We start from the raw sequence: 22,682 nt of genomic DNA, 5'->3' as shown, positions 1-22,682 counted from the left end.
TTGCTGCTTCCCCGAAGCCGACGCAGAGGTAGAAGGCGTCGTCCCGTCACCATGATCCATCGATGAATGTCGCGAAGAGTGGCGATCACTCGGCGGTAAGGACTCATCGCTCATCTCATCGTCAGAACCGAAGATTGCCGCATGAAGGCTTCTCGCCTTGGCAGAATGACGAGCATCTTCGACCGCCGAATCGGAACCTGAAGGACTGCCCGCCGAGTTCCCGGATAAAGAAATGGGATCCGAGAGCGACCCACCGGCAAGATTCGGCGAGCCGGCGGACGGTGCAGAGGCCCTAAGACCTCGTCTTCAGATGCGTCAAAGTCCTCAAGCAGCTGAGCAGTCACGGTGCGAGCAGTCGCAGCAGATCTCCGGATGGGGCGCCCAGACGGGGACGTTAACACCGCCGAGCTCGCAGGGAGAGACGGTCTGAGGACACTCACGGCCGGAGTCACTAGGTCAGTCGGTGTAGTGGATACGCTCAGACCACGAGAGGGAGAGACGTGAGAAGATCGACCAGATGACGATTGGGAGTGCCCAACCACCGTTGATACGACGCTGAGCGACACACTTGACTGGGGCAACTCAGCGGAGATAGGTGAGGTCGAGCCTGGGGCACAAACACTCGTATCCGGGACAGGCAGCGAAGCCATGACATCGGAAGAGGATACCGTCGGTGGTTGAGTAGCCACGACTGACGACGTCGACAGAGGACCAGAAGACGAAGAACCCACCGAAGTCGTCGAATCAAACGCAGGAACGGTGTCGTCGGCAGGTTCGGGCATCTCAAACTCGTATTCAGCTTCGCTCGAAGCTTCATCGTCATCTTCAGCGCGAGCAGAACCAGCTAGCTGTGCAGCAGAACTCAGCTGAAGGTGACGAAACGTTTTTTCGCCGAGTCCGACGACGAGATTTACCAGAGCGGGGCTTTCCTCCATCGGACACGGTAGCTTGAGGAGAACTTGAACGCAAAAGGGCACTGATAGTCTCGTGTCCCTCCTCCCCGGGAAGTGGACAAGCGTACGGCTGAGGCGGATGTGGCGCCGGCGAACGATGACGAGGACCCGCAGCAATTGGAGACTTTGGATTTGCATAACGCCGAAGCCGCTGCGTCGACGCCAAGTCCGCCAACGGAGTACGATGAAGCTGGGCGAGGGTCGGCTCGGGTTGACTCGTAGCCGCCGCTGAGCTGACAGGAGCCGCAGCCGAGTCCGCCGAAGGGGGGTGCAGCTGTACAGCTCAACCGGCACTCAACCCTTGCGGCACGCTCAGTTGGAGATCGCTGAGCAGCGGGCAGCTGCGACAGAAGCGGTTCATTCGTCGGAACGGTATCATTCCGATGCACGACCCTCACATGGCTGCTGCCGACGCTGGTTTGGAGTTCTTGGACTTGATCCGTCCGACCCCCTTCTTACCGCCCGGCTGTGTCGTGTCTTGGAGTCTCGCTTCCCTGAAATTATCCACATTCCAGCTGGTGAAACTCGGCGGATGGAGTTGATCGTTCATTCTCGTCAAGACGCCCCAGTGACTGGTTTTGCTGCTGGTCCTAATGTGGCTCCTCCAGCGGGTTAGGCTTCTTCTGCGATTCCTGCAGCTGCTCAAAATGCTTGGAAGCAATGCCTTGGAGAGTTACGAACGCCGCATCCCTCTCGGAAATAGATCGAAGGAGGACTGCGATCTCGGCGTCTCGATCCAAGACTTGCTGATGATGGAGCTGGGCCTGACTCAACGCAGCTTCAACCTTGCCTTGCTTAGCTTCGATAGCCCGAGCAAGTTTCGCTTCACTCAGGGCTACAGCCTTTCGCAGTGAAGCAAGGAGATTAGCAGACTGCGTGGCAGCAGCCTCCAGTCGACACCTATTGTCCCGCCGATGAGAGCTGAGTGGACAAGTCAACATTGCTGAGGGCAGGAGTGTCCAATCGCCGAGTCAACGCGCGGTTCTCTTCTTGAACAGCTTGATTGTCGGCCCTGAGATCACCAATGATCTGGGGATAATCAAGAGCGGCGTAGTTGCCTTTCAAGATGTCCAACAGCTCCCCCGCGGAAAAAGCCTGCAGGATCGCTCGCCGCTGCACGGGATCGGAAGGTTCCACGGAACGAGTGAATCCGTAGGCCATGAGCCTTGCCAAGAAGGTCAATTCTTCTCGACGCTCGTATCCTTGCTCAGTAACCCTGGTCATTAGGGAGTCAAGACTCACTGGAGCAGCCGAGCTTGACTGACTGTTGGCGCCCGAAGTGGTGTCGCCCGGCAAGCTCGGTGGACCAGGAGGGCGCGCGCGAGAAGACTCCGCCGACCCCGCGTCAGACTCATGAGAAGTTGTCAGGTCGACCAACTCAGCTTCATGCCGGTCGCTGACCCCACGAGTACCGACGGGTCGAGGAATCGACTCAGCTGGCGCGCCTTCACCTCGACGAGGAGTCGGGGGGGGGGGAATGATGGCGCCGCGAATTGTGCTGGAGTGACATGCGAGGAGTAAGGAGCTGCTAAGTGAGCGACAGCGGAAGCAACAAACGTACCGAAGAAGGTGGTGGAGAGCCGCGAGACGTCATCAGCCGAGTGTGGACCAACGGTGGCAGAACCAAATGAAGGATTAAGACACTCACCAGCTCGGCTCGTATCATAACCGGGGCAGTTGTGGTGTAGGGATTTCCAAATTCGACCATACGCCAACCTACTTTAGATCAAGAATCGGCTCGGTCTGATAACCCAGAGCTTAGGAACAAAGGATCAGGGTAAGTACTCAGCGATCTGTCCGAATGATGCTATCCGGATAGCTGCTGAGCTCAACGGTCGCCTGAACCCAGCGGAAGGGTCGGTAGAAATCCGAAACGACTACATTTCACTAGGTATTTGTATGAGAAGCACATGATTAAATAGGAGGAGCCGAAAAGGTCCCCAGAAGATAACAGAGCAGAATTTTTCTAGTCCAAGACACGTGTACACTCTTCCGGTAAGTCCCTGCATAGGGCTGGATTATGCCTGCCGTCAATACTCGAGAGGCATAGCTTGTAGGGTATTGACTGGTAGCGCCAAGAGATTAGGTCGGTCCGTGTAGGACAAAGTCTCGCTACGTGCGAAAGAAAGCCCCGCACACTCAGCGGGCCGGTACGTCGGATAGCCCGGGTGCCGTAACACTTCTAGCTGAGCAGCCTCTGCGCTCGGTGACCTGTAAAAGCGCTCGCGCGCCGCCGTCCATCCTTTGGTGGAGGGCACAGGGTTTGTGAACGAGCTCAGCCGAACCAAACTCGGCGGAGCCTCGGGAGTGCTCTGACTTGGTTAGTCGGAACCGAGTGGAAGCGATCCACTCGTCTGTCCCGGAAGGGCCGAGCCGTGAGGGGACCACCCACTGCACAGGCCATACAACCGCCGGTCTAACTCGGCGATTTGTTGTAGTTTGTGTAAGGAATCCACATCTGACGGTATTTGTGTGTTCTACTACACCACAGTAAACTGTTCTGGGCTGTCGAGGTCTTCGAACGTGACGGCCAGATCCATTTGGATGTTGGGGACAGTGACGACCTTCCCGTTGGCCAGTCGCACTGACACTGCCCGTTGTCTCTGCTTGCCCTTAAAGCATCGGACAGCTTGTTGCTATTACGAGCCGCCGTCTGGCGGCGTACGAAATTCTTTGACGCCCTAGAATCGATCAAGATTGTGAAGGGGTGATCGTATCCTCGTACACATCCGTGTACTACAAGTAGCCCGACGTTGCTCTTCGCCGATTCGAGAGTTCGAAGACTCTCAGGGGCTAAGTCCCCGTGGTACGCGCCACTCGCGCACCTCTCGCAACGACTCAGTTCGTCCACAGTAGGGCGACCCGCCCCTACTGGTCTCCGGCGTCCCCCTGTCTTCGGGATCATGGCTTCTGCCAGCGACCCTAAACACGGGCTTGGGGAAAGTTCGCCTGCGATGTGTCTCTGCGGGACAGTCACGCTTGAAGTGGCCCAGCTTCCCGCAGCTGAAGCAGCGAATGTTGCGCTGTTCGGCGGACCCGCGCTCCATGGGAACTGATCCGGTGGGGCTGGCCCGACCGGGATGCAGCACAGAATTTCCTGGTCATGCTGAGGCCGGCGTGCGCGCCTGGCGAAGGCTGCACTCTTCTTGAAGAGCCACTTGAATATCCTCTTCGAGGGTGCTTGACAGCACCCGGAACAGCTGAGTGCGCGCCGGGCCCACTCGAAGGCTGTCCGTGAACACAGTCATATTGATGTGCTCGTTGAGTGGGTTTCCAACTAGGGACACCGTGATCTCCCGCATCGCTTGGACGTACTCGTGCAGCTCGTGCCTATCTTGCTCGTATGAGAGGAAGCGCGAACGCTGCCGATACTAGTAGCTCGTCGGGAGGAACGCCTCTTAGCACGACCGCTAAGGTTGGAGAGCGCAAAAGCAACGCGGAGTTGCTTGGTCGAGACCAGAGCCGCGTTCATCGCGAGCTCTACCTCTTGAACCCAGAACTGAAGGCTCTCACCTTCCTTCCCTTCGTACGGCTTCACCTCCAGCCGTATTGGCTTCGGGTGTGGCAAACTTATTTCCGCCGCCGGAGCCTGCCGATTTCCCCCCCCCACATGTGCGATGAGCCCTCGCTCGTAGGCGTCAAACGCATTGACACGCTCGAGCTGCTCGGACGGTGTTGACGCCACCAGGCTCTGCAGGGCCCCCATCCCGAAGATGCCTGCCATCTTCCGAACCGACTCGAACAGTGAGTCGTTTGGGTGGGAGAAGTCGTTCCTATCCATGGCGACGAACTTCAGAGAGGTTCAGTTAGTCCCCGCGTTGGTGTGGACTGACGACAAGTGCTATCAAGTGTGACGCGATCAGACAGCACCTTGCGCTAGGAAGTTGGCTTCCGAGAGTATACAAACTCTCAGTGCCCCTTTTGTCTAAGGGAGCAAAGTGACCAATTTAAGGTAGGTTGTAAACTGAATGTATTTAAAAGTAGGCAAAGCTTGAGTTAAATTTACAAACTATAAGTCACCGATAGTAAGCTATGTCATCAGCCAATTGACGACTGTGACGGGGTCACACAGCACCTTGCACAGAGGAAGTGCTTATGGTTATTAACTACCCGAGTGAACGTAAGTCCACGTGTTCCCGGCCTCAGTGGGAACGGTTTGCTACTTAGAGGAGTAGATTTAAGACTGGTGTATTTATAAGTAAGATAACCTTGGGTCTTATACAAACTAGAGGTTACCTATAGTGGAGCTAAGTAGTCATGCGCTGACTGGTTCCGAGAGCACCTGGTACCGTGTACCAGGTGTCCACAAGAGTGACGGGTCACTCTTTATGTAACATGGGGCACACTGGATTGTACCCACAGTACCGAAGTATTGATGTGTCACTCTTCATGTACCAGGGGTACACATGGGGTTACGTACCTCGTTACATTCACCCTCCCACAACATTTTGATCAGAAAATAAAACATTTTTTATGTTAAAGAAAAGTGTCTTTTTTTAAACTGTGTCCAAAGCCGAGAGCAATCTTTGACGAAAACCGAAGAGATCCCCTCCTCACGAAAACATGAGCGCGCAGTCTACGTTCTCGCAAACACCCACCTACAGGGCGCACCTCGCCAACCCCAAGGAAGTGACGGCCGAAGAAGCTCTTGTCTACGAAGGTAAATAGGCCGAGAAATGTCGATCTTTCCCCATCATGACTCTTATTTGCTCATTGTATGTAGAACTGAAGCGTGCCATCACTTTGCTTGAAACGGTGGTCAAGACTAACGCCAAGGAAAAGATCTCGCGCATCTTGCGAACCACCAGCAAGCTGCGCAAGACGCTGTCAGTGGCGCAGCTACAGCAGGCGGTAGAGCAGCTGCTTCCCTCGCAGAACGTGTCTAAGCCCGTGCTGCTGGCGCTGCTGGCCAAGATCGAGACCAAGGCTCAAGCTGCGGCTAGTGAGGCTCGTGCTAACGTGACGAAGGACCAGGATGTGGAGATGACGGACGCTTCATCGCCGGAAGTGGAGGCTACGACTTCTGCCCCCACCGCTGTGGTTCTCCCTGTGGTGGATCTCATTGAAGTGGAGATTTACTTGTTCTTGTACGTACTGGCGGCGTTGATGAAGTACAAGTTGGCTCAGGAGGCTCTGAACACGGTTGACAAAGTGGTGGATCGCTGTCAGCAGTTTAACCGCCGCACCCTGGATTTATTCCAGGCCAAGGTGTTCACGTACTACTCCAACATCCACGAGCAGTTCGGCCACGACCTGGCCGCTATCCGTAATACTCTGCTAGGCGCCCACCGCACAGCGTGTCTGCGTTACGACGAGGCTGGACAGGCAACACTGATCAACTTGCTGCTGCGCAACTACCTGAAGGACAATATGTACGAACAGGCCTATAAGTTCGTGAGCAAGACGACGTTCCCCGAGTCAGTGTCGAACAACCAGTTTGTGCGCTATCTGTATTACGTGGGCAAGATCCAGGCCGTGCAGCTCGAGTACACCGAGTCGTACACGAAGCTGATGCAGTCCATCCGCAAGGCTCCGGCTAACACGGCGTTTGGCTTCCGGCGCACGGTGTACAAGCTCGCAATTATTGTGCAGTTGCTCATGGGTGAGGTGCCCGAGCGTAATGTGTTCAACCAGGATGAGCTCCGCAAGGCGTTGGCGCCGTACCTGCAACTCACAAACGTAGGTTTGCTGAACGAGGTAGGCTCTGTGCATTATGGACGCTAACCTATTGTTTTCATCTTGATCGATGCGTTTAGGCTGTACGCGTGGGTAACCTGGAGGACTTCAACGTGGTTTTATCGCAACACGGAGCGGTTTTCAAGGCTGACAACACGTACACGCTGATCCTTCGGTAAGCACAACGAGATGTTGTCGACGTCAAGAGTCTGGAATAACTGATACGCTCTCTTTAACTTGCTCAGCTTGCGTCACAACGTCATCAAGACGGGTCTGCGCAAGATCAGTACTTCGTACTCGCGTATCCTGTTCACCGACATCTGTGAGAAGCTGGCACTGGAGAACGCCCAGAACGCCGAGTTCGTGTGCGCCAAGGCTATTCGGGATGGCGTGATCGACGCTGTGATCGATCACGAGAACGGCTGGCTGCAGCTGAAGGAGACGGTAAACGTGTACACTACCAATGACCCGCAAACGGCTTTCCAGAGGCGTATCACCTTCTGTCTGGACGTGCATAATGAAGCTGTCAAGGCCATGCGTTACCCGCCGGATGCCTACAAGAAAGACCTTGAAAGCGCCGAGGAGCGCCTCGAGCGCGAGAAACAGGAGGAGGAGCTTGCCAAGGTAATTGAAGACGAGATGGACGAAGGACTTTAATCCGGAAAGGGGCAACTGTAGTCGTGTTGCTGACAGACAAGTAAGTACCTGGTACCTGCAGCTATTTCGTTCAAAGCTAGATTGTGTGAGCTCGTGCTGCTCTCGCCGATAAGAGTTCGAAAGTAAGAAACCTCTTTTACTGCACGTCCAACAATCTGAAATGAGCAGCAGCGACGATATTCATGGCATTAAATTCTCACCACCTCAAGAGGGCGACCCCAACCTGACGAACGCATGAGTGCATTTCCTTCACATGGTCTTCGTTACAGTTCGGTCAAAGCCAGTGGCTGCATGCTGCTTGTAAAGACTTCCTGCTACTCACCCATTTGTCATTTACTTCTTCTGAGCCCAGAGCGGTGCCTGGTAGCGGTCTGAGTGGTATGGCGACTGGCCGACCACCCAGCCGGGCACATTCTTCATGACCTGGCGCTCCTTCTCCAAAATGTGCTTCTCCTGTTCCAGGTACCCAACGTCCGCCTCAGCCTGCAGGAACGGCAGCAGTGCGATGCGGTTCTCACGCTCCTCCTTGGCAGCCTCACGGTAGCGCTTGTTGTGCTGGCCCACGAGGTAGTAGCCCACGGACGTAACGAGGAACGTACCGAGGAAGAGCGACCATCCCGGTGGTCCGCGCGTGGCCGGGCCGTTCTTGACGAACTTGACGGGCTTGAAGCCACCCGGCGGCGGCATTTCCTGATTATGTGCGCGGAAGTCGGGCGTGGCCATGGCTGTGTTGATCACTCGGGCACTCGGGTTGGACGTCGGCGGCTCCTGTTGCTGGGCGTGAGTCCTGTCGGCAGCTTCGCTTCTCGACCTCAAGTTGTGTTGGCGTACGGGGGACCGTCGCGCAACAATACTTTTCCCTGTCAAAAACGCAAACTTTGATTTGGCAGGCATATATTTGATGTGTGCCACGCGATTGTTTACTGGCATTAAGGTGCGATAAAAGCAGGAATAGTTTTTCACCACCAACTCGGCCCTAGGACAACACGCGAGTCGCGCCCCAGTGAGAGCCATGGCCACCACCATCTGCCCCACGTGCTCCTGCACGGAGATCGACGTGGTGGATGTGAGCGGTGAGGCCGTGTGTGTGAGCTGTGGTACCATTCTCGAAGAGAACAACATCGTATCGTCTGTCGAGTTTCAGGAGTCTGGCGGCGGCGCACACTCGGTCGTGGGGCAGTTTGTGTCGGCCACAGCGTCCAAAGCGTATGGCAACATCGGAACCAGTGGACGTAACTACGGAATCGAGTCGCGTGCAAACACTTTAGCCAACGGAAAGAAGAAAATCCGCCAGATTGCAGGAATGTTGCGCCTGGGCGACCACTACGTGGACTCGGCCTTCCGCCTGTTCGCGCTGGCACTGCAGCGTAACTTCACACATGGCCGCAAGACGCAGACGGTTATTGCTGCCTGTCTCTACATCGTCTGCAGGAGAGAGCGCTCGCCGCACTTGCTCATCGACTTTTCGGACAAGTTGCAGATCAATGTCTACGTACTGGGCGGCGTCTTCCTCAAGTTCTGCAAGCTGCTACAGATCCACTTGCCGCTCATTGACCCGTCGCTCTACATCCACCGCTTCGCTTCGCAGCTGAACTTTGCAGGCAAAACCCATAGCATCGCCACTACAGCGCTACGTCTTGTGGCCACCATGAAACGCGATTGGATTGAAACAGGTCGTCGTCCGTCGGGTATCTGCGGTGCAGCGTTACTTATTGCAGCGCGCTCTCAGTCGGTCATGTGCAGTCTACACGATGTTATGGACGTCGTGAACATCGGAGAACGCACACTGAAGCAACGACTGTACGAGTTCTCGCTCACCCCGACGGCGCAGCTGACGTACGACCAAGTGGGCAAACTCGAGATGTCTCGTGTAGAGTGTGACCCGCCTAGTTTCCAGCGTCACCGTGAGAAGGAAGTCATGGAAATGCTGTTGCTTGAATCGGAGAAATTGCCACTGGAACAGAAGGGACAGAAGCGACTAGCGAGAGGGAGGAGAGACTCCGATGAGGAGAGTGACGAAGATGACGAAAGTGGTGGCGCATTGGCTAAGGGTATGCTGAACAAGAAAGCGCAGCGCTTGAAAGACGAGGAGATGTCTCGTTTCTTGAGTGGTGATGCGTACTACAAGAAGAAACAGGCAGAGGCGCTACTTGGTAGTAATGGCACGATTGTGGGCACGAAAGGTGGCGATAAGGCCGAAGACGGCGAAGAAGATGACATTGACTATGGATTTGACAACGCTAACGACCAGATTGTGAACCGCGCTAGTCGCTTGGCAGCACAGGAAGTTCTGCTTCGTGTGCGCAAGAAATCGGCTCGCTACATTATGCGCAAACGCGAAGAGGCAAGCTTCTACAAGACAATCGAGCGAGACCTTACCATGGCGCTCGAGGAGGATACATCCGCGCGAGCTAAACGAAGCGGAGGAAACAAACAGGAAGATGAAATCAACGGTGACACAGAACACAGCACTAGCCCTACAACTTCAGCAGACGACGAAGCCGTTTCCACGGTAATAAGAAGACGAAGGTCACGTGACCTAGCTGATAGTAGTAGTGAAAAGAGAAGAAGATCAAGGTCAGGCGGCGAAATTCATGAGCACGAGGAAGACGCAGAAGACCCAGAAGACGAGGATAAGGTGGCCGAGAAGCAGGACGAGGCTGAGAAAGAAGTCGCAAAGGAGGAAGCTGTGGACACGTTCTCGGACTTGGATGATGATGAAATCAACTCGTTACTACTGACACGAGAGGAGGCCGAGAAGAAGAAGTTGCTGTGGGAGAAGATGAACAAGGATTATATCCAAGAACAGGTACCCCCATGTTATCCCCACGTTAGCATGTAACATATACGCTGACGTTATGGCATTGCAGGAACAAAAACGGCTACTTGGCTTGTCAGCGCCCGATGCCCCGAAGAAGAAGCGAAGGAAGAAAACTCCGGACGTGAACGCGCCACCCCCAGATACGGCGCAGCACGCAATCTATGTGAGCATGATCACCCCACTCTTCTCCTCGTAAGCTTTCCTGACCTGGCACTTATCCCGTTTTACAGAAATTAAAGAGCCGACGAATCAACTACGAAGTCATCGATGAACTCTTTGGTGAGGCGGCAAGCAACGGGTTCTAGGATTGATCTCGCAAATTGGCAAGCTGGAGCACCTGTTGCGGATAGCTGCTGGAAGCATGGGCGACTAAATGCAACTGATTCTCACTCCTCCATTCTTTGTTGATGCAATGCTGAGCAAGCGTAATAGGTTCATGAGGATTTATTACTTCGAAAAAATATTTGAGTCTAGCCCTGATGCAGGGCATTGGTGCCGGGGCACTTATGTACAATATCTATTTAACGGCTACGAGTGGCGTGGCCAAGACGCAGTCAACACAACAGCATCTCGAGATCTTCCAGCGGCAAATGAGCGACTTCTCCGAGCTCTTTGGCGCTGTATTTCGTCGCGACGGCCGCCAGCTCGCTCGGTTGAGTCAAAAGTGACCACAGATCCTGAGCACACGGGACAATCGCCTCCACGGTGTACCCAGTGAGCTCTACGAGACGGGAGTTCCAAACAAGACTAGGAGTCTGGTTCTCAATGTAGCAATAAGCTGCAAGGAGGCACGCGCAAGCAATGACCGAGGAATCATATGTGGCTCCAAAAGTAAAGTCGAGCAGCGAACACTCTGCGAAGTAACTGGCGAGTTGACTGATGAGATCGTCGTCCTCCTCAAAGTGTTCCAGATAGTATCCCAGGAAGCTGCTGACACTCGGCACGGCCAAATTGAACTTAAACACGTTTAGCAGGTCTCTCTCGCAGTCCACCAGGTCAGCCTTGACGTAGGATCGCTCGCAGATGTACAGCAGATCGTCCATGTCACATGGGTAGATTTCCTCAAACTTTGAAGCAATTAACAATGCTGCGACTCCCACGAGTTGGAACCGTTGTGACTTGACGGACGTCTGCGCCATATATCGGTCGATGTAATTAATCGTCAGGAAAAGTGTCGGCGCCTCGAGTTCAAAACGCTGGTGTACTTCAACGAGCCAATCCACAAGAACGGAGCGCATTTTGGGGCTCACGCTTTGCTGTTTGGCAAAAATGTTTTCAGTAACGTGGTAACGATGTTCTCGTGCGCGAAGGCTTTCGTAGATGGAGCAAGCATACTCGTCCACTGTTCCAGGGGAGTAAATTCCAGGAGTAACAATGCATGCGTCCACTAAGGACTGATCAGGTGAAGCAACGAGACTTGAGTCGTGACAGAGCACGTCTTCTTCTGCCGGTTGTAGCTCCACCAACTCCTTCATAATCAACTCCTCCTCAAATACCGCTATAGTGTCAACAACCAGCGCCTTCATCTCCTGTCCCGTTACTTCCTCCACGCCATTAAACACCTCCATACTCTCGACCGGATCCTCTTCAAACTGATTATCATGTAGGTCGGTGGCCTCCAGCGTTTCTTCACTCGAGAAGTTCACGTTGGTCACTAATGGCTGCTTTGTCTCAAGTTCTTCCAGTGTACAGGTTGTAGACATATCCGGCATCTTTTTGTCGTTCAGATTAAGCGAGATAAGTTTGTCAATGTCAACGACGACTTCTGCCTTGTTCTCAACCTCCACTTCGGGTTTCAGCTCACTCCAATTGGGGTCGATCTTGATTTCAATAACTTCAGTCGTCGCCTCGCCGCTAGTCTGGTCTACAACAGAATACTGTGGCGCACTGAGGCCGTCGACTTCGTGGTCGGAGATGAACAGGTCCCGCGATTCCTCCTCCTCGTCAAAAGTGCAGTAGCCGTCGAAGGCGCCGCTGTTGCGTAGATCCACCTCGTCGTCCTCGGGCTCCGTCTCCAGCAGTTCAGAGGAGGCTGAAAGCGACTTCGGTCTTGGTTTCTTCGAAAATGAAGCTGAAGCGGCTGAGGACACATCCGTGTCCACGTCGTTGTTCTCCTCCTGTTCCGAAGCCTCGGGCAAAGTAAAGAAGACTTCCTTCTCCGCTGTGTTTGCTCGAGCTACAGCCTTCTGGATGCCTGCGACTGTCCACTTGAGGGGCAGCTTGGCGTCACTCGTTCGACGACCACGTGCTAGCAACTCGTTCAGCTCGTCCTCTTCCTCGTCTACAGTGCTGTAGCCACCCAAAGAGTCGTAGAACTCACGCTGTTTTTGCGCCAGCTGAGCCTCGATCTCAAGTGCAAGCTCCAAAGGGAGCTGTGGAGCGGTGACGACCGCTTTCGCGACTGTCAAGCTCGGCGCTTCTGCCACTGCGGACATCCCATAGCAAGCCTCGGCGACGACATATTCTCGACTTGCGTCCTGCAGGGACCGGCCACTTGGCTCACTTTTGAAACGATCATCGCTTTCGTTTGCGCCGGCGACATCTGTCAGAGCCTCGGCGGTGCGAGCCCAGGCCATTCCGCTCGGGACCGTCGCTATGGTATTGTTGCTATTGCTAGTCTCCGGCTCATCGTCCGTGTGCTCGCCGACAACGGTCGGGGAGAGCAGCGTGTGACGCTGTTTACGCTGTGCGCGGCGAGCCTCCCGTGCCGCTCGGCGTGCAGCCTTGCGCTGATGCTTGGCCTGTTTTTTCTCCAGTCGCTGTTGGACGCGGCGTTCGTGACTCTCGGCGTCGAATGCGCTGCGCAGCAGCTGCCACTGGGACTGAACTAGTGCCGATATTTCGGTGAAGACCATGGGCGTTGTTCGACTCCTGTAGGGAAATGGATCGCGCTGAAGAAGTTAGCAGGTGGGAAGTTCCGTTACGAGGCTCTCTTTTTTCTTAGTCCACGGGGGTTGTCTCGCCCCCGTCGAGCGAGCTCAGCTTGGCGTTGACGCTGCAGTTTCCTAGCAAATGCCGCTGTGTCTGCGAGGGCTCCTTGATACGAGGGAAACCGGATCATCTGAGAGTGCTACTTTTTTTTTTGAAGTCGTGGCATCTGACAGTTGTACGGATTCGGCTCGCTAACTTTACGCCAGTCTCACGTGTTTTTGAAAAGGGAAAAATTAACAGAGGTCAAAACGATACAAGCAACTTTATTTGAAAGATCAAGTTTCACAAGGAGTTTAAACAGAGGACCGTAAAGAAAAGCAGTATCAACAGCTCTTCCGAAGAGCGAACCCACTTGGGAGACATGAGCCACATGGTTACCGACGAGTCGGCGACGACCTCACGCCGACGACCAAGGATTTGTTAGCCAAGTGAGCGACGTGCCGGTGAAGATGCAGACTGGTACAAGCTTTCATTAATACTCCTATTAGAATACGCGCGGCGCAGTATTGGCGCTACCAGTTTGGCATTGGAAGTTACGAGAGAAATTCTTGTTGTTCCATTTATCGGTAATTTACAAGGGGAGATGAGACTCGGCAACGTTGCGTGCCTTTTCTTGATTGAAAATTAAACTATTTAAGTAGACAAATTAAACGTTGGCTTCCCATGAGTGGAAGACAATAACGTTTATGTAGGAGATCTTCTGGTTTGCGGGCTCTGTGATGGATGACCTCGTTCACTGAACTAGATGCTCAACGATGTCAGCTACTTAGAAGTATTTTTTATTAGATCCATTACGAAGCGGAGTATAGAGACGGTTTCTTTTTATCTTCTTATTTACCGTGGGAAATTACAGTTTTCTAGTGCAGGAGCTGAGATAAAACGTAGTAACTCTGGATGATATTGACTCCAGCAAGCTATGTGATCTCGCTGTATGTAGTGACAAAATACATAAGTTTGTGTTTATACAATTTCGTTTTTTTAAACTTAACAGTAAAAAATTTGACAGAACACGAGCCTACTTATTTAATTTAGCTTCAGAATAAAACCCTTGCACCATCGCATGTACAAAAGCCCATTTGGGTGCAGCTTCTTGGAACAAGCGGCGCAAGTTAGGCTTTTCTTTCACCGAAGAGTCATTTTCGAAGGGACACGTATACTATACGGTAATATTCGGTTAAATTGTTTTAGTGACTGTGCTAGAGCTGCTGTTGTTTCACAGAGTAAGGAGTCTCTGCTACGATTCCACTGATAACCACTGAATACGATGCCAGGCTACGTTTCTTTTTTTTGATACAGTAGAACAAACTTTCGCTTGCGCAGTACATTATATACATGCCTTGGCAATGGCTGGTATCAATATTACATGCCAGCGATTGCCAAAGCCTGTCGCGTCCATTGTGCGTGCTGACAATCTGTCTTAGGACGAGTATTTCTTGCGAGTGTGCGAAGTAAGATGAGCGTTGAGTGAGGACGAAGCCTGGCATGCCTCCAGTAACTTTGAGCCGAGCCACAGTAGTGCGTTCGGTTAGATACTCTTGGACTTCGACTAAAAAGATCGGTTTCATTATAAGGCCGTCGCTGCCGTGTCGCCAGGGTCGTCACTAAAAGGCTTTTAGTGAAAGCTCAGCGATGGACGAGCTGGTAGCTCAGGTGTTGCCTCCCGACAGCGTCACCAAGTTGCTGCGGGTATTCTGCTTCCTGCGACAGCACGACCGCAAGACCCGCATCGTGAAGAAGACGTCGGAGCTCAACGCGTGGCGATCCTCACCACAGGCAACGTCGCAGCGCACGGATACCGATGAAGAGCCACAGCAACCTTCGCCGACCGAGGTGACGGACGTGCTCGCGGAGCTGAACCTGCTCGCCAGCAGCGAGGAACCAGACGGGTCAGCGAAAGCCGCGAGCGGCAAGAGGGGGGGCGCAGGCTGCCGCAATGTGACGGCGGTCGTCGCGAAAACCAGCGATAGCGTGCCGACAATGCACGAACTTCGCAGCGAGATCAAGGAGCTGCAGAAGGGAGTCATCACCGGCAGTACATGTAGCGATACGTCCGGGGTCATCACCGCGGCGGACTTGAGCTCGTGTATGCGGAGCCTGAATCGAATTCCCACGAAGGTAACCCTCGGCAACGACGACCGAAAAAAATGTCGTGCTTGACGCTTTTACTACATTTATATTGTACATGCATGATGCTTCTCGCAGGGCGAAGTGCAGTGGATGATATGGGAGGTTGATGACGATCTGGACGGCAGCGTGAGCTGGGAGGAATTTAAGGGTTGCTACGTTCGCACACTGTTGGATTCGCACGGGCTTGAGCTCAACCAGCTCTACTATCTTATTCAGTTCCTCCTTTGTGACACGGACAGCAGTCAAACCGTCTCAGGTCAGTGACCGCTTGTTTTCCCGCATGTCAAAGAACCGATCTTTTCAGCCTCAACAACTGAAAGATGGCGTGTCGATTTGTGCACAGCGGACGAAATCACGGCAGAGCTGCAGCGCATTGGAGGCACAGAGCACCTCACTACAAAATTGTGGTCTGTACTGGAGGGCGAGAATGAGGAACAGCAGCTCCTGCGCAAACTGTCGCTGTCCGAATTCTTGGACGCCATGCTTGGCGACCTTCCTGCGTGCTTCAACTTGCACTGAACACCATAATCACGGTACCTCCAAATTGGTGCTCGATTAAGTACGATCCTTTGATTCCTCTGAACCAGAGGTACAGACAAGACACCGCAGCAGCGACAGTGACAACAGCAATCATCAATAAGTAAGAAGACATGTCGGGACCTCTTGGCAGAATTATCGCGCAGGTGGTGGTCATGGGCGCGGGCATCGTGTCCAAGGCCTTCGTGCAGGCATACCAGCAGGCTGTACACAACGCTCGCTCGGGCAACGCTGGCGCCATGGCAGCCAAGACTGTGGTGCGCAAGAACCAAATGCCCAAGCAGCAAGCGCGTGAGATTCTCAACTTCCCTACGAGCGGACCTGCGCCATCCTCGGAGGAGATCCAGAAGCAGTTTACAAGGTACTTCGAGGCGAATGACCCAGCCAAGGGTGGCTCGTTCTATCTACAGTCCAAAATTTTCCGAGCCAAGGAGGCGTTAGAGCATAAAGAAACAGACGAAGAAGCACCGGCGACCGACAAGACGAAGGATAAGTAGGTTAACCGTGCCGAGTACTAGCTGTGCTCTGAAGTAGACGGGTTTCCCTCAATGTCACTTGCGCGGCAGCGAGGCTTGACTGGGATTAAGAAGTTACAACGTAGCTGGGCCTCCTCTTCGTCGCTTGGACGTGAGGCGGAGGCTGGCGTCCTGCATAAAGCTCTATAATATACCTATCGAGGCGCCTTGGCCATGGCTAACCATCGCATCATTGCTATCTCCTCTGGAACGCAGTTGGTTGGTTGAAAACCCAGTATGCTCCGAGGTACCGGCATTAATACATTCACGTCCCAGTTGTTAATCGGAGCGTGAGCATTATGGTACTGGCGAATGTGCGCGCGGGTGGCGCCATGATAGGAGCGGCTGTGCGCAGCGGCGCGGCGGCTTTCAGCTCAGCGGGCCGCGTGACGTTCGAGGAGCTTACGGCTGGTGCCGATGCTGAACAGCTGCAGTTCATGAAGGAACAGATCGTGCAGGTGGATGAACAAGACAATGTAGTGGGCCCCATCAGCAAGAAAGACGGTAGAGCTCGCCGTTGCAATTGCACCCGAGTGATTAACTGAGTATTCTGCATTGATATGGATAGCACACATCCACGACGGCGTGTTGCACCGCGCTTTCAGTGTTTTCGTCTTCAACTCGAAGAACGAGCTGCTGATCCAGAAGCGCGCGAGTGAGAAGATCACATTCCCGAGCTTCTGGGCCAACACGTGCTGCAGGTAAAGTATTGGTGCATTGTTACGATGGCTGAGAGAAGCTTGACTTGGGATGCTTAAAATATGACATTATAGCCATCCGCTCTTTACCGAAGGCGAGCTGGAAGACGGATTCGGAGTGAAGCGGGCTGCGATTCGCAAACTGGAGCACGAACTCGGCATCCCTTCGTCCATCTTTGCCATCGATGACTTGGCCTACGTCTCGACGGTCATGTACAAGGTAGGTTGCAGCGCTTTTCTCACAGCTGTAAGGGATAAAAATATTCATGCTGCCTATATTTGCAGGCCGCGTCGGACGCCAACTGGACGGAGTATGAGATGGATCACATCCTCTTTGCACGTGCTGAAGTGCCACTGGACAACGTCAACAAGAACGAGGTGGAGCAGGCCGAATTCATTGCTCGTGATAACCTGCCCGCACTGCTCAATGATTCTACGCGCAAGCTGTCGCCGTGGTTCCATCTTATCGGATCGAACTTGTTGCCGCACTGGTGGGACAACCTGGACGCTGTCCTGGAGAAGGACAACATGGACCGTCAGATCCACGACTACCGCTAGACATCGACGTTTTCTCTTTGAATTCGATGCGCATCGCACCAAATAGAACAAGCACACACAAAGAAACGGTGCACTTCAAACTCGATACAACATGGAGCTGCTTTAGGTCTTTTATTTTGCTTTGCCTAACTTGAAACTTCGCTTCGGCTTGTTGGAGCCAACTTGGACAGACTCGCGCCAATATTCGAAAAGAATGAGCCGATTGAGTACTTCGAGAACTGGGACATACGAAGTGAGGCACTACCAAGGTATTCTCCATTCTTGTCCGTTCCGGTCCAGCCCACGTAGATCGTGATGTCACATTGCGCAGTCGTGTTGGTAGTGCTGCTAGTGGCGTTTGATCCCGATGAACTGCTATCCCCAACATCGATACTCGCATCGGATGAGTTGAAGGAATTGCCAGTGCAGCTATCGACAGGAGTGAAGCACGTTCTGCCTAGACCGCTGAGTCGCGCCGAAGTCGTTTCCTCAGGCTTTGAAAAGAGATTATAGTCGCACGTATCTGCAGTGCAAAAGTAGCAGCCTTCGTCCCAGCTTACGCCTTGTACGGCACCCTTCTTTACGGATATGATAGCGGTCATGTACGGAGAGATGTGACCAGTCGCGGCGGATGAGTAGAGCTTGTAGTTCGTGCGATACTTGAGACTTGACACGGTGAGGAATGCACTCGAGGGGTTGGCACCTATACGAGTATCATTCCAGGCTGAAACAAAATGCAAAAGGAAAACATACCAGCCAGAAAGGAGTTAGCGATCATTTTCCTCGAATGACCCCAAATGCGTGAAATACCCACAGTCGCTGATGCGTAGTACGGTGAACTTGTCAGCGACTGGTGTGAAGAGCGTACGGTATTTATTATTCACGTTGACACAAACATAAGTGATGACTCCTTTCACGACGAGCGGCACGGGGTCGGACGGCGAACAAATGCTCGACACGTTGGTCTGCATGGCTTGCACGCTGGACAAGGAGATCACCACTGCCCAAGCTAACAGCAGCCACACACGCAGAGCCACGACGCATTTCTTCTGCGTGGGGGACATGTCGATCAACGCAGATCCTCGCAAACGGAAGAGCAGCGAAGGGAAGTTTTGCGTTTGCGAGTCTGCAATGCAGGGCTTTCTCGCCGTTTTCGACACGGCTACCCAAAAATAATAGCGATCGGCACGAAACCACTGAGGTTAAACTCTGAAGCAATTTGAAAAAGCGGAGAAGCGAATTGGTCGGGGATAGCCTCGACTCGTGTGGGCTCACGTCAAATTCATTGGCCACGAGTAATGCATGTATTCCTGTACAAGATGTAGTTACTTACTGAGGCACACCTTCTACTAGCCCAGAATGGATCCCACTATCGCCATGTTCATCAGGGAGTGCGTGACCTGCAAGCGAGCCAAGCTTCACGGCGGGAAACAGGACTACGGGCTCCTCCCACCACGAGCGCTAAAGACCGTCAATCCATTTGACGTACTTCACGTCGACCTCATCGGACCGTACGAAGGTAAAGGTTACGGGATCACCATGATCGACCAGGCGACGCGCTGGCTCGAAGTCGGTGTCCAGCCTGACAAAGGGTCCCTATCCACAGCTGAGAGCTTCGACCGCGAGTGGCTGTGTCGCTACCCGAGACCTCGCATGGTTATCCACGATACGGCCTTGCGTTCACCGGCGAACAGTTCCAAGAGCTGCTTCGAAGCTACGGGATCAAATCCAAGCCCATCACTGTGAAGAATCCGCAGGTTAACGCGATCTGCGAACGGGTGTATCTGGAGATCGGCAACGTCCTCCGCTGCCACGAGGGTGCCGACTGGAGGAAAATGATCTACTATCGCTGTACGAGCCAGCTACCACAGTGTGCTCAGCGCGTCTCCGGGACAGCTTGTGTTCGGGCACGACATGACATTACGCCAACCGCATGGAGCTACTTGTCCAAGCGCAGTTTCAATGCAATCCTCACCGAAAAAACAACGACCGTGAAAACGACAGGAGGCTTGAGCACATCTACAAGCCTGGGGATCAGGTGATGCTACGAGTCCTTAACCACTTTCGTGCCAAGCTACAGCGAGTGGCGGACGTACCATTTCCAATTAAGATCGTCCATGATAACGGCACCGTCACCATTGATAAAGGTGTATCGCAACAACAGGTCAGCGTGCGCCGAATCTTCTCGTGCTAACTAGCACTCCTTCATGGGGGGGAGTGTGACACGGGTGGTAACACTGCACATTGCGGGTGGAAGAATCGATCGTGTACCCACTTGCTGTGGAGGGCGAGAGGACAGCTGATTGCACAAGTACGAACCACAGATTGTCAGAGCTAGAGCTAGATGAAGTAAGCTAGAGCACGGCAGTCTTAATCATCAAATTCATTCTCCATTTTACCTTATGCCCCGCAGTCCCTTTCAAGCAAGACCTAAGGACTCGATTTACTCCTCTACAAGCTACGGGCGTGTAACTCGTGCTGTGCTGGATGTGTTCAAGAAGGAGCCACTTCCACATCAAATTGTACTGTGGTCTCATCTATCCGTACTGCTCACCCCTCATGTCGCCGCGTACCCTTTTGCAGAGGACACGGCTAGCATTTTTGTGAGCAATTTCAATCGTTATTTACGTGGTGGGACCATGACCTACAAGGTGGATTGGGCTATAGGCTACTAAGTCTTGAAGATGCTGGTTTCCTCCGCGGGAAATATGTGGAGATCGAGGTTACGGAGTGGTTCAATTATATGATACTTTACCTTCGCTAGGTATAATATATCTATCTCGGAGCAATTTCAAATATTTGAGACCACCCAAAACAAAATATTACTTACGAACCATTTAGAGTTATCGAGATAATCGAGCGTAAAGTTGGCCAATTGATTTTCGCACTTAACCGAAACTTTGACATTTATTGTAAACTTTAATTGATAAAACTGTAAAACTACCCTTATTTAATTGCTTTTAACAAGAGCTTTTGAATAACACTTGAATCTCTTAAAACTGAAAAAAATATTGAGCTCACAACACCCCTAAATGTATCGTCATTTCGAGGGCTCATAAATGGAGATAATATTTTTGAGCGACCACAACTTCTTCAGTTTTAAGCCTTCTGTAGCTTATAAGGACTCAAGAGATAGAGGAGACGTCCCGCTTTCGTTTAGAGTGCTTAAATTGCGATTTACTTAGGTTCGTAAGTATCATTTTGTTTTGGGTGACCTCATATTTTTTAATCAAAAACTGCAAAAAGTTCGAGGTAATAAGCTTGCCAAAATCTGTCCAAATTGTCGAAAACAATTTTAGCGAATTAGTAGCTTATTGCGTTGTCTAATCTCCAATGGAGGCGAGCGTGCAAGCGCCCATAGCTGAAGCAGATTCGCGCGGGAGCTGTATTTGCGTAGCGCCGAACGTCCTAAACATGTCCTTTTATATTTCGTACTTAACGCGTCTTTAGGAGAAACTTGTCCTAAAAAAACTACGTTAAGTACGCTTTGTTAAGCACAGGCTTATGGTTCTGGTGCAGGTATTCGTTCCAAATCTCAAATAAAAACAGGTCTAAATCTAGGACATTCTATTCGACACCGAGCATTCCAGTACACCCAATCTTTAAATCGCGAGCGGAGCGAACAATGAGCGCGAGGGGGGGGGGCTACTGTAGTCACTAATATCGGCTTGAATAACTGTAAATTAGTCAGCGAGTAACTCACTGAACAGGACCAAAACGGCAAAATTAATAGGCATTTATTACAATACTCCGAAGAAATAATAACATGCGCTTATAGTAATGCTTACTACTCCTCGGTTCTCTTGCTAACCGCGGTCCATTTATCGGCCATCCGAGTGATATCTTAACTCTTGCCAGACACAAACGCCGCCAGCATACGATGCCCGAGCTCGTCCGACCAAAGGAATCATCTTGCCGGCTGAATTATTGCCCAAAGCAGATTGGTTGCATTTGTCGCTCTCATCATGTTACGTAGGCCTGATGTTTAGCTCACTTTTCACCATGCCCTCGTCCGACAAGGCAATGCAAAATTTACCGGTACATGTGCATATGCAGCTTAGATTCGCAAACGCCGAGCAGCAAGTATTTGAACTAAATAAATGGTTGCGAAAGGCTTGATTTTTACTACTATATGTACATGTAGTAGTTGACACAATGCATGCTTCTTAAAAACAATGGTTTAAATGGGAAAGGACGGTATTTTTATTACCCATGTGCTTCATTCCTATGCAGCCATCGTCTGCTACGAACCTTAAAATGGTACCACAACATGTCCACCAAGCATGACTCTGCGCTCTAGAACATCTCTGCCCAAAGTCCTCAATATCATTGCTTTGGCCATCAATTCCTCAGGTGATCCTCCACTTAACAGCCCGTGCCACTGATCAATATCGAGTTTGCTTGCCTTCTTGTTAAGCACCGTCACATACTGCGTATAAGTCTTGAACTCGTCGATCTTGCTCACTTGATCAAATGGGAGTGAATCCAAGCCAAGGTTTTCCCAGGCTTTCGTTGTAGTAGCCTTTTCCTCGAGCCAGCCGCCAATCTTAAACTTTTGAAAGAGCTTGAAATTTGGGTCGTCCGCCAGGCTCGTTCCGGGCAATCTCACGAGTTTTAGCTCGCTCAGGACAAAGTCGTCAGTAACTTTGTTCTGAATCCAAGACTCGATTTTTCGGTTTTTAACGAAGGACTCGATAAACGACGGCAATTTCGACACTCTAGCTTCGTCGTCGCTCATCGTGGCCGTGCGCAGTTGTCTTGCACCGCCACCTCGTTCAACAGTCCTTGGAACCTTGTCGTGGTCGAATCCGGCAGCTTTTGCATGCATACACAACAGGGCAAACGTCGCAAGCAGCAATACGCGGTGCATTAAGCCCATTCTGCTTGAGTCTTCTTGGGGCTTGAGTTCTAGGAAGAAAACAGTGGAGTGGTGGCTTCAAAAGCAAAAGTAGGTCGCCTACAGTAGCTTTTATTTACTGGCCAGTGGCAGTAAATTACTGCCACTGGCACTGCCACTGCCAGTGGCAGTGCCTGGGTCACCCAGGCACCCATCTGCCCACCCAGTGGGTGGGCAGATGGGCATTCTCGCCAGTTGCCACAAACAGTCCATGATGATATCCAAGATGGGGCTATGGTTCGCTGTCTGCGAGTCATTCTGTACAAGTCACAGATACTACAGATTCTGTGAGAAGTGCATGACCATGGAATCCACTATTAAAATCGCCTAAAG

At 52.3% G+C, this 22,682-nt stretch overlaps 9 protein-coding genes across 9 annotated transcripts; 5 read left to right on the top strand and 4 right to left on the bottom strand.

Annotated features, from left to right (window-relative positions):
• Positions 1 to 5,490: 5,490 nt before the first annotated feature.
• On the top strand, positions 5,491 to 7,286 carry PITG_16671 (26S proteasome non-ATPase regulatory subunit 3; the record flags this gene model as incomplete). The annotated part of the gene is made up of 4 exons (XM_002896855.1): positions 5,491 to 5,613; positions 5,677 to 6,650; positions 6,710 to 6,804; positions 6,875 to 7,286. The coding sequence occupies 4 exons, from the start codon at positions 5,517 to 5,519 to the stop codon at positions 7,284 to 7,286; spliced, it is 1,578 nt and encodes a 525-aa protein (XP_002896901.1).
• A 162-nt stretch (positions 7,287 to 7,448) lies between these two features.
• PITG_16670 (uncharacterized protein) lies at positions 7,449 to 8,109 on the bottom strand (the record flags this gene model as incomplete). The annotated part of the gene is made up of 1 exon (XM_002896854.1): positions 7,449 to 8,109. One exon carries the CDS (start codon positions 8,007 to 8,009, stop codon positions 7,620 to 7,622), a length of 390 nt encoding a protein of 129 aa, XP_002896900.1.
• A 189-nt stretch (positions 8,110 to 8,298) lies between these two features.
• On the top strand, positions 8,299 to 10,412 carry PITG_16669 (transcription factor IIIB, putative; the record flags this gene model as incomplete). Its single annotated transcript, XM_002896853.1, has 5 exons — positions 8,299 to 9,456; positions 9,538 to 9,838; positions 9,974 to 10,095; positions 10,157 to 10,270; positions 10,338 to 10,412. The coding sequence occupies 5 exons, from the start codon at positions 8,299 to 8,301 to the stop codon at positions 10,410 to 10,412; spliced, it is 1,770 nt and encodes a 589-aa protein (XP_002896899.1).
• A 249-nt stretch (positions 10,413 to 10,661) lies between these two features.
• On the bottom strand, positions 10,662 to 11,675 carry PITG_16668 (cyclin-like protein; the record flags this gene model as incomplete). Its single annotated transcript, XM_002896852.1, has 2 exons — positions 10,662 to 11,501; positions 11,670 to 11,675. 2 exons carry the CDS (start codon positions 11,673 to 11,675, stop codon positions 10,662 to 10,664), a joined length of 846 nt encoding a protein of 281 aa, XP_002896898.1.
• Positions 11,676 to 14,667: 2,992 nt separating this feature from the next.
• PITG_16667 (uncharacterized protein) lies at positions 14,668 to 15,684 on the top strand (the record flags this gene model as incomplete). Its single annotated transcript, XM_002896851.1, has 5 exons — positions 14,668 to 14,816; positions 14,907 to 14,924; positions 15,000 to 15,153; positions 15,241 to 15,421; positions 15,509 to 15,684. 5 exons carry the CDS (start codon positions 14,668 to 14,670, stop codon positions 15,682 to 15,684), a joined length of 678 nt encoding a protein of 225 aa, XP_002896897.1.
• An 82-nt stretch (positions 15,685 to 15,766) lies between these two features.
• PITG_16666 (uncharacterized protein) lies at positions 15,767 to 16,397 on the top strand (the record flags this gene model as incomplete). Its single annotated transcript, XM_002896850.1, has 1 exon — positions 15,767 to 16,397. One exon carries the CDS (start codon positions 15,816 to 15,818, stop codon positions 16,197 to 16,199), a length of 384 nt encoding a protein of 127 aa, XP_002896896.1.
• Positions 16,398 to 16,516: 119 nt separating this feature from the next.
• On the top strand, positions 16,517 to 17,473 carry PITG_16665 (isopentenyl pyrophosphate:dimethyllallyl pyrophosphate isomerase, putative; the record flags this gene model as incomplete). Its single annotated transcript, XM_002896849.1, has 4 exons — positions 16,517 to 16,721; positions 16,786 to 16,918; positions 16,991 to 17,123; positions 17,201 to 17,473. 4 exons carry the CDS (start codon positions 16,517 to 16,519, stop codon positions 17,471 to 17,473), a joined length of 744 nt encoding a protein of 247 aa, XP_002896895.1.
• A 538-nt stretch (positions 17,474 to 18,011) lies between these two features.
• On the bottom strand, positions 18,012 to 18,693 carry PITG_16664 (uncharacterized protein; the record flags this gene model as incomplete). Its single annotated transcript, XM_002896848.1, has 1 exon — positions 18,012 to 18,693. One exon carries the CDS (start codon positions 18,514 to 18,516, stop codon positions 18,220 to 18,222), a length of 297 nt encoding a protein of 98 aa, XP_002896894.1.
• Positions 18,694 to 21,704: 3,011 nt separating this feature from the next.
• PITG_16663 (avr1 secreted RxLR effector peptide protein, putative) lies at positions 21,705 to 22,331 on the bottom strand (the record flags this gene model as incomplete). Its single annotated transcript, XM_002896847.1, has 1 exon — positions 21,705 to 22,331. One exon carries the CDS (start codon positions 22,329 to 22,331, stop codon positions 21,705 to 21,707), a length of 627 nt encoding a protein of 208 aa, XP_002896893.1.
• Positions 22,332 to 22,682: the final 351 nt, after the last annotated feature.

The sequence above is a fragment of the Phytophthora infestans genome, genomic scaffold (assembly GCF_000142945.1).
Source record: "Phytophthora infestans T30-4 supercont1.51 genomic scaffold, whole genome shotgun sequence".
NCBI lineage: Eukaryota > Oomycota > Peronosporomycetes > Peronosporales > Peronosporaceae > Phytophthora > Phytophthora infestans.
The sequence above is the reverse complement of the archived record's forward strand: the minus strand, read 5'-3'. Positions and strand labels throughout refer to the sequence as shown.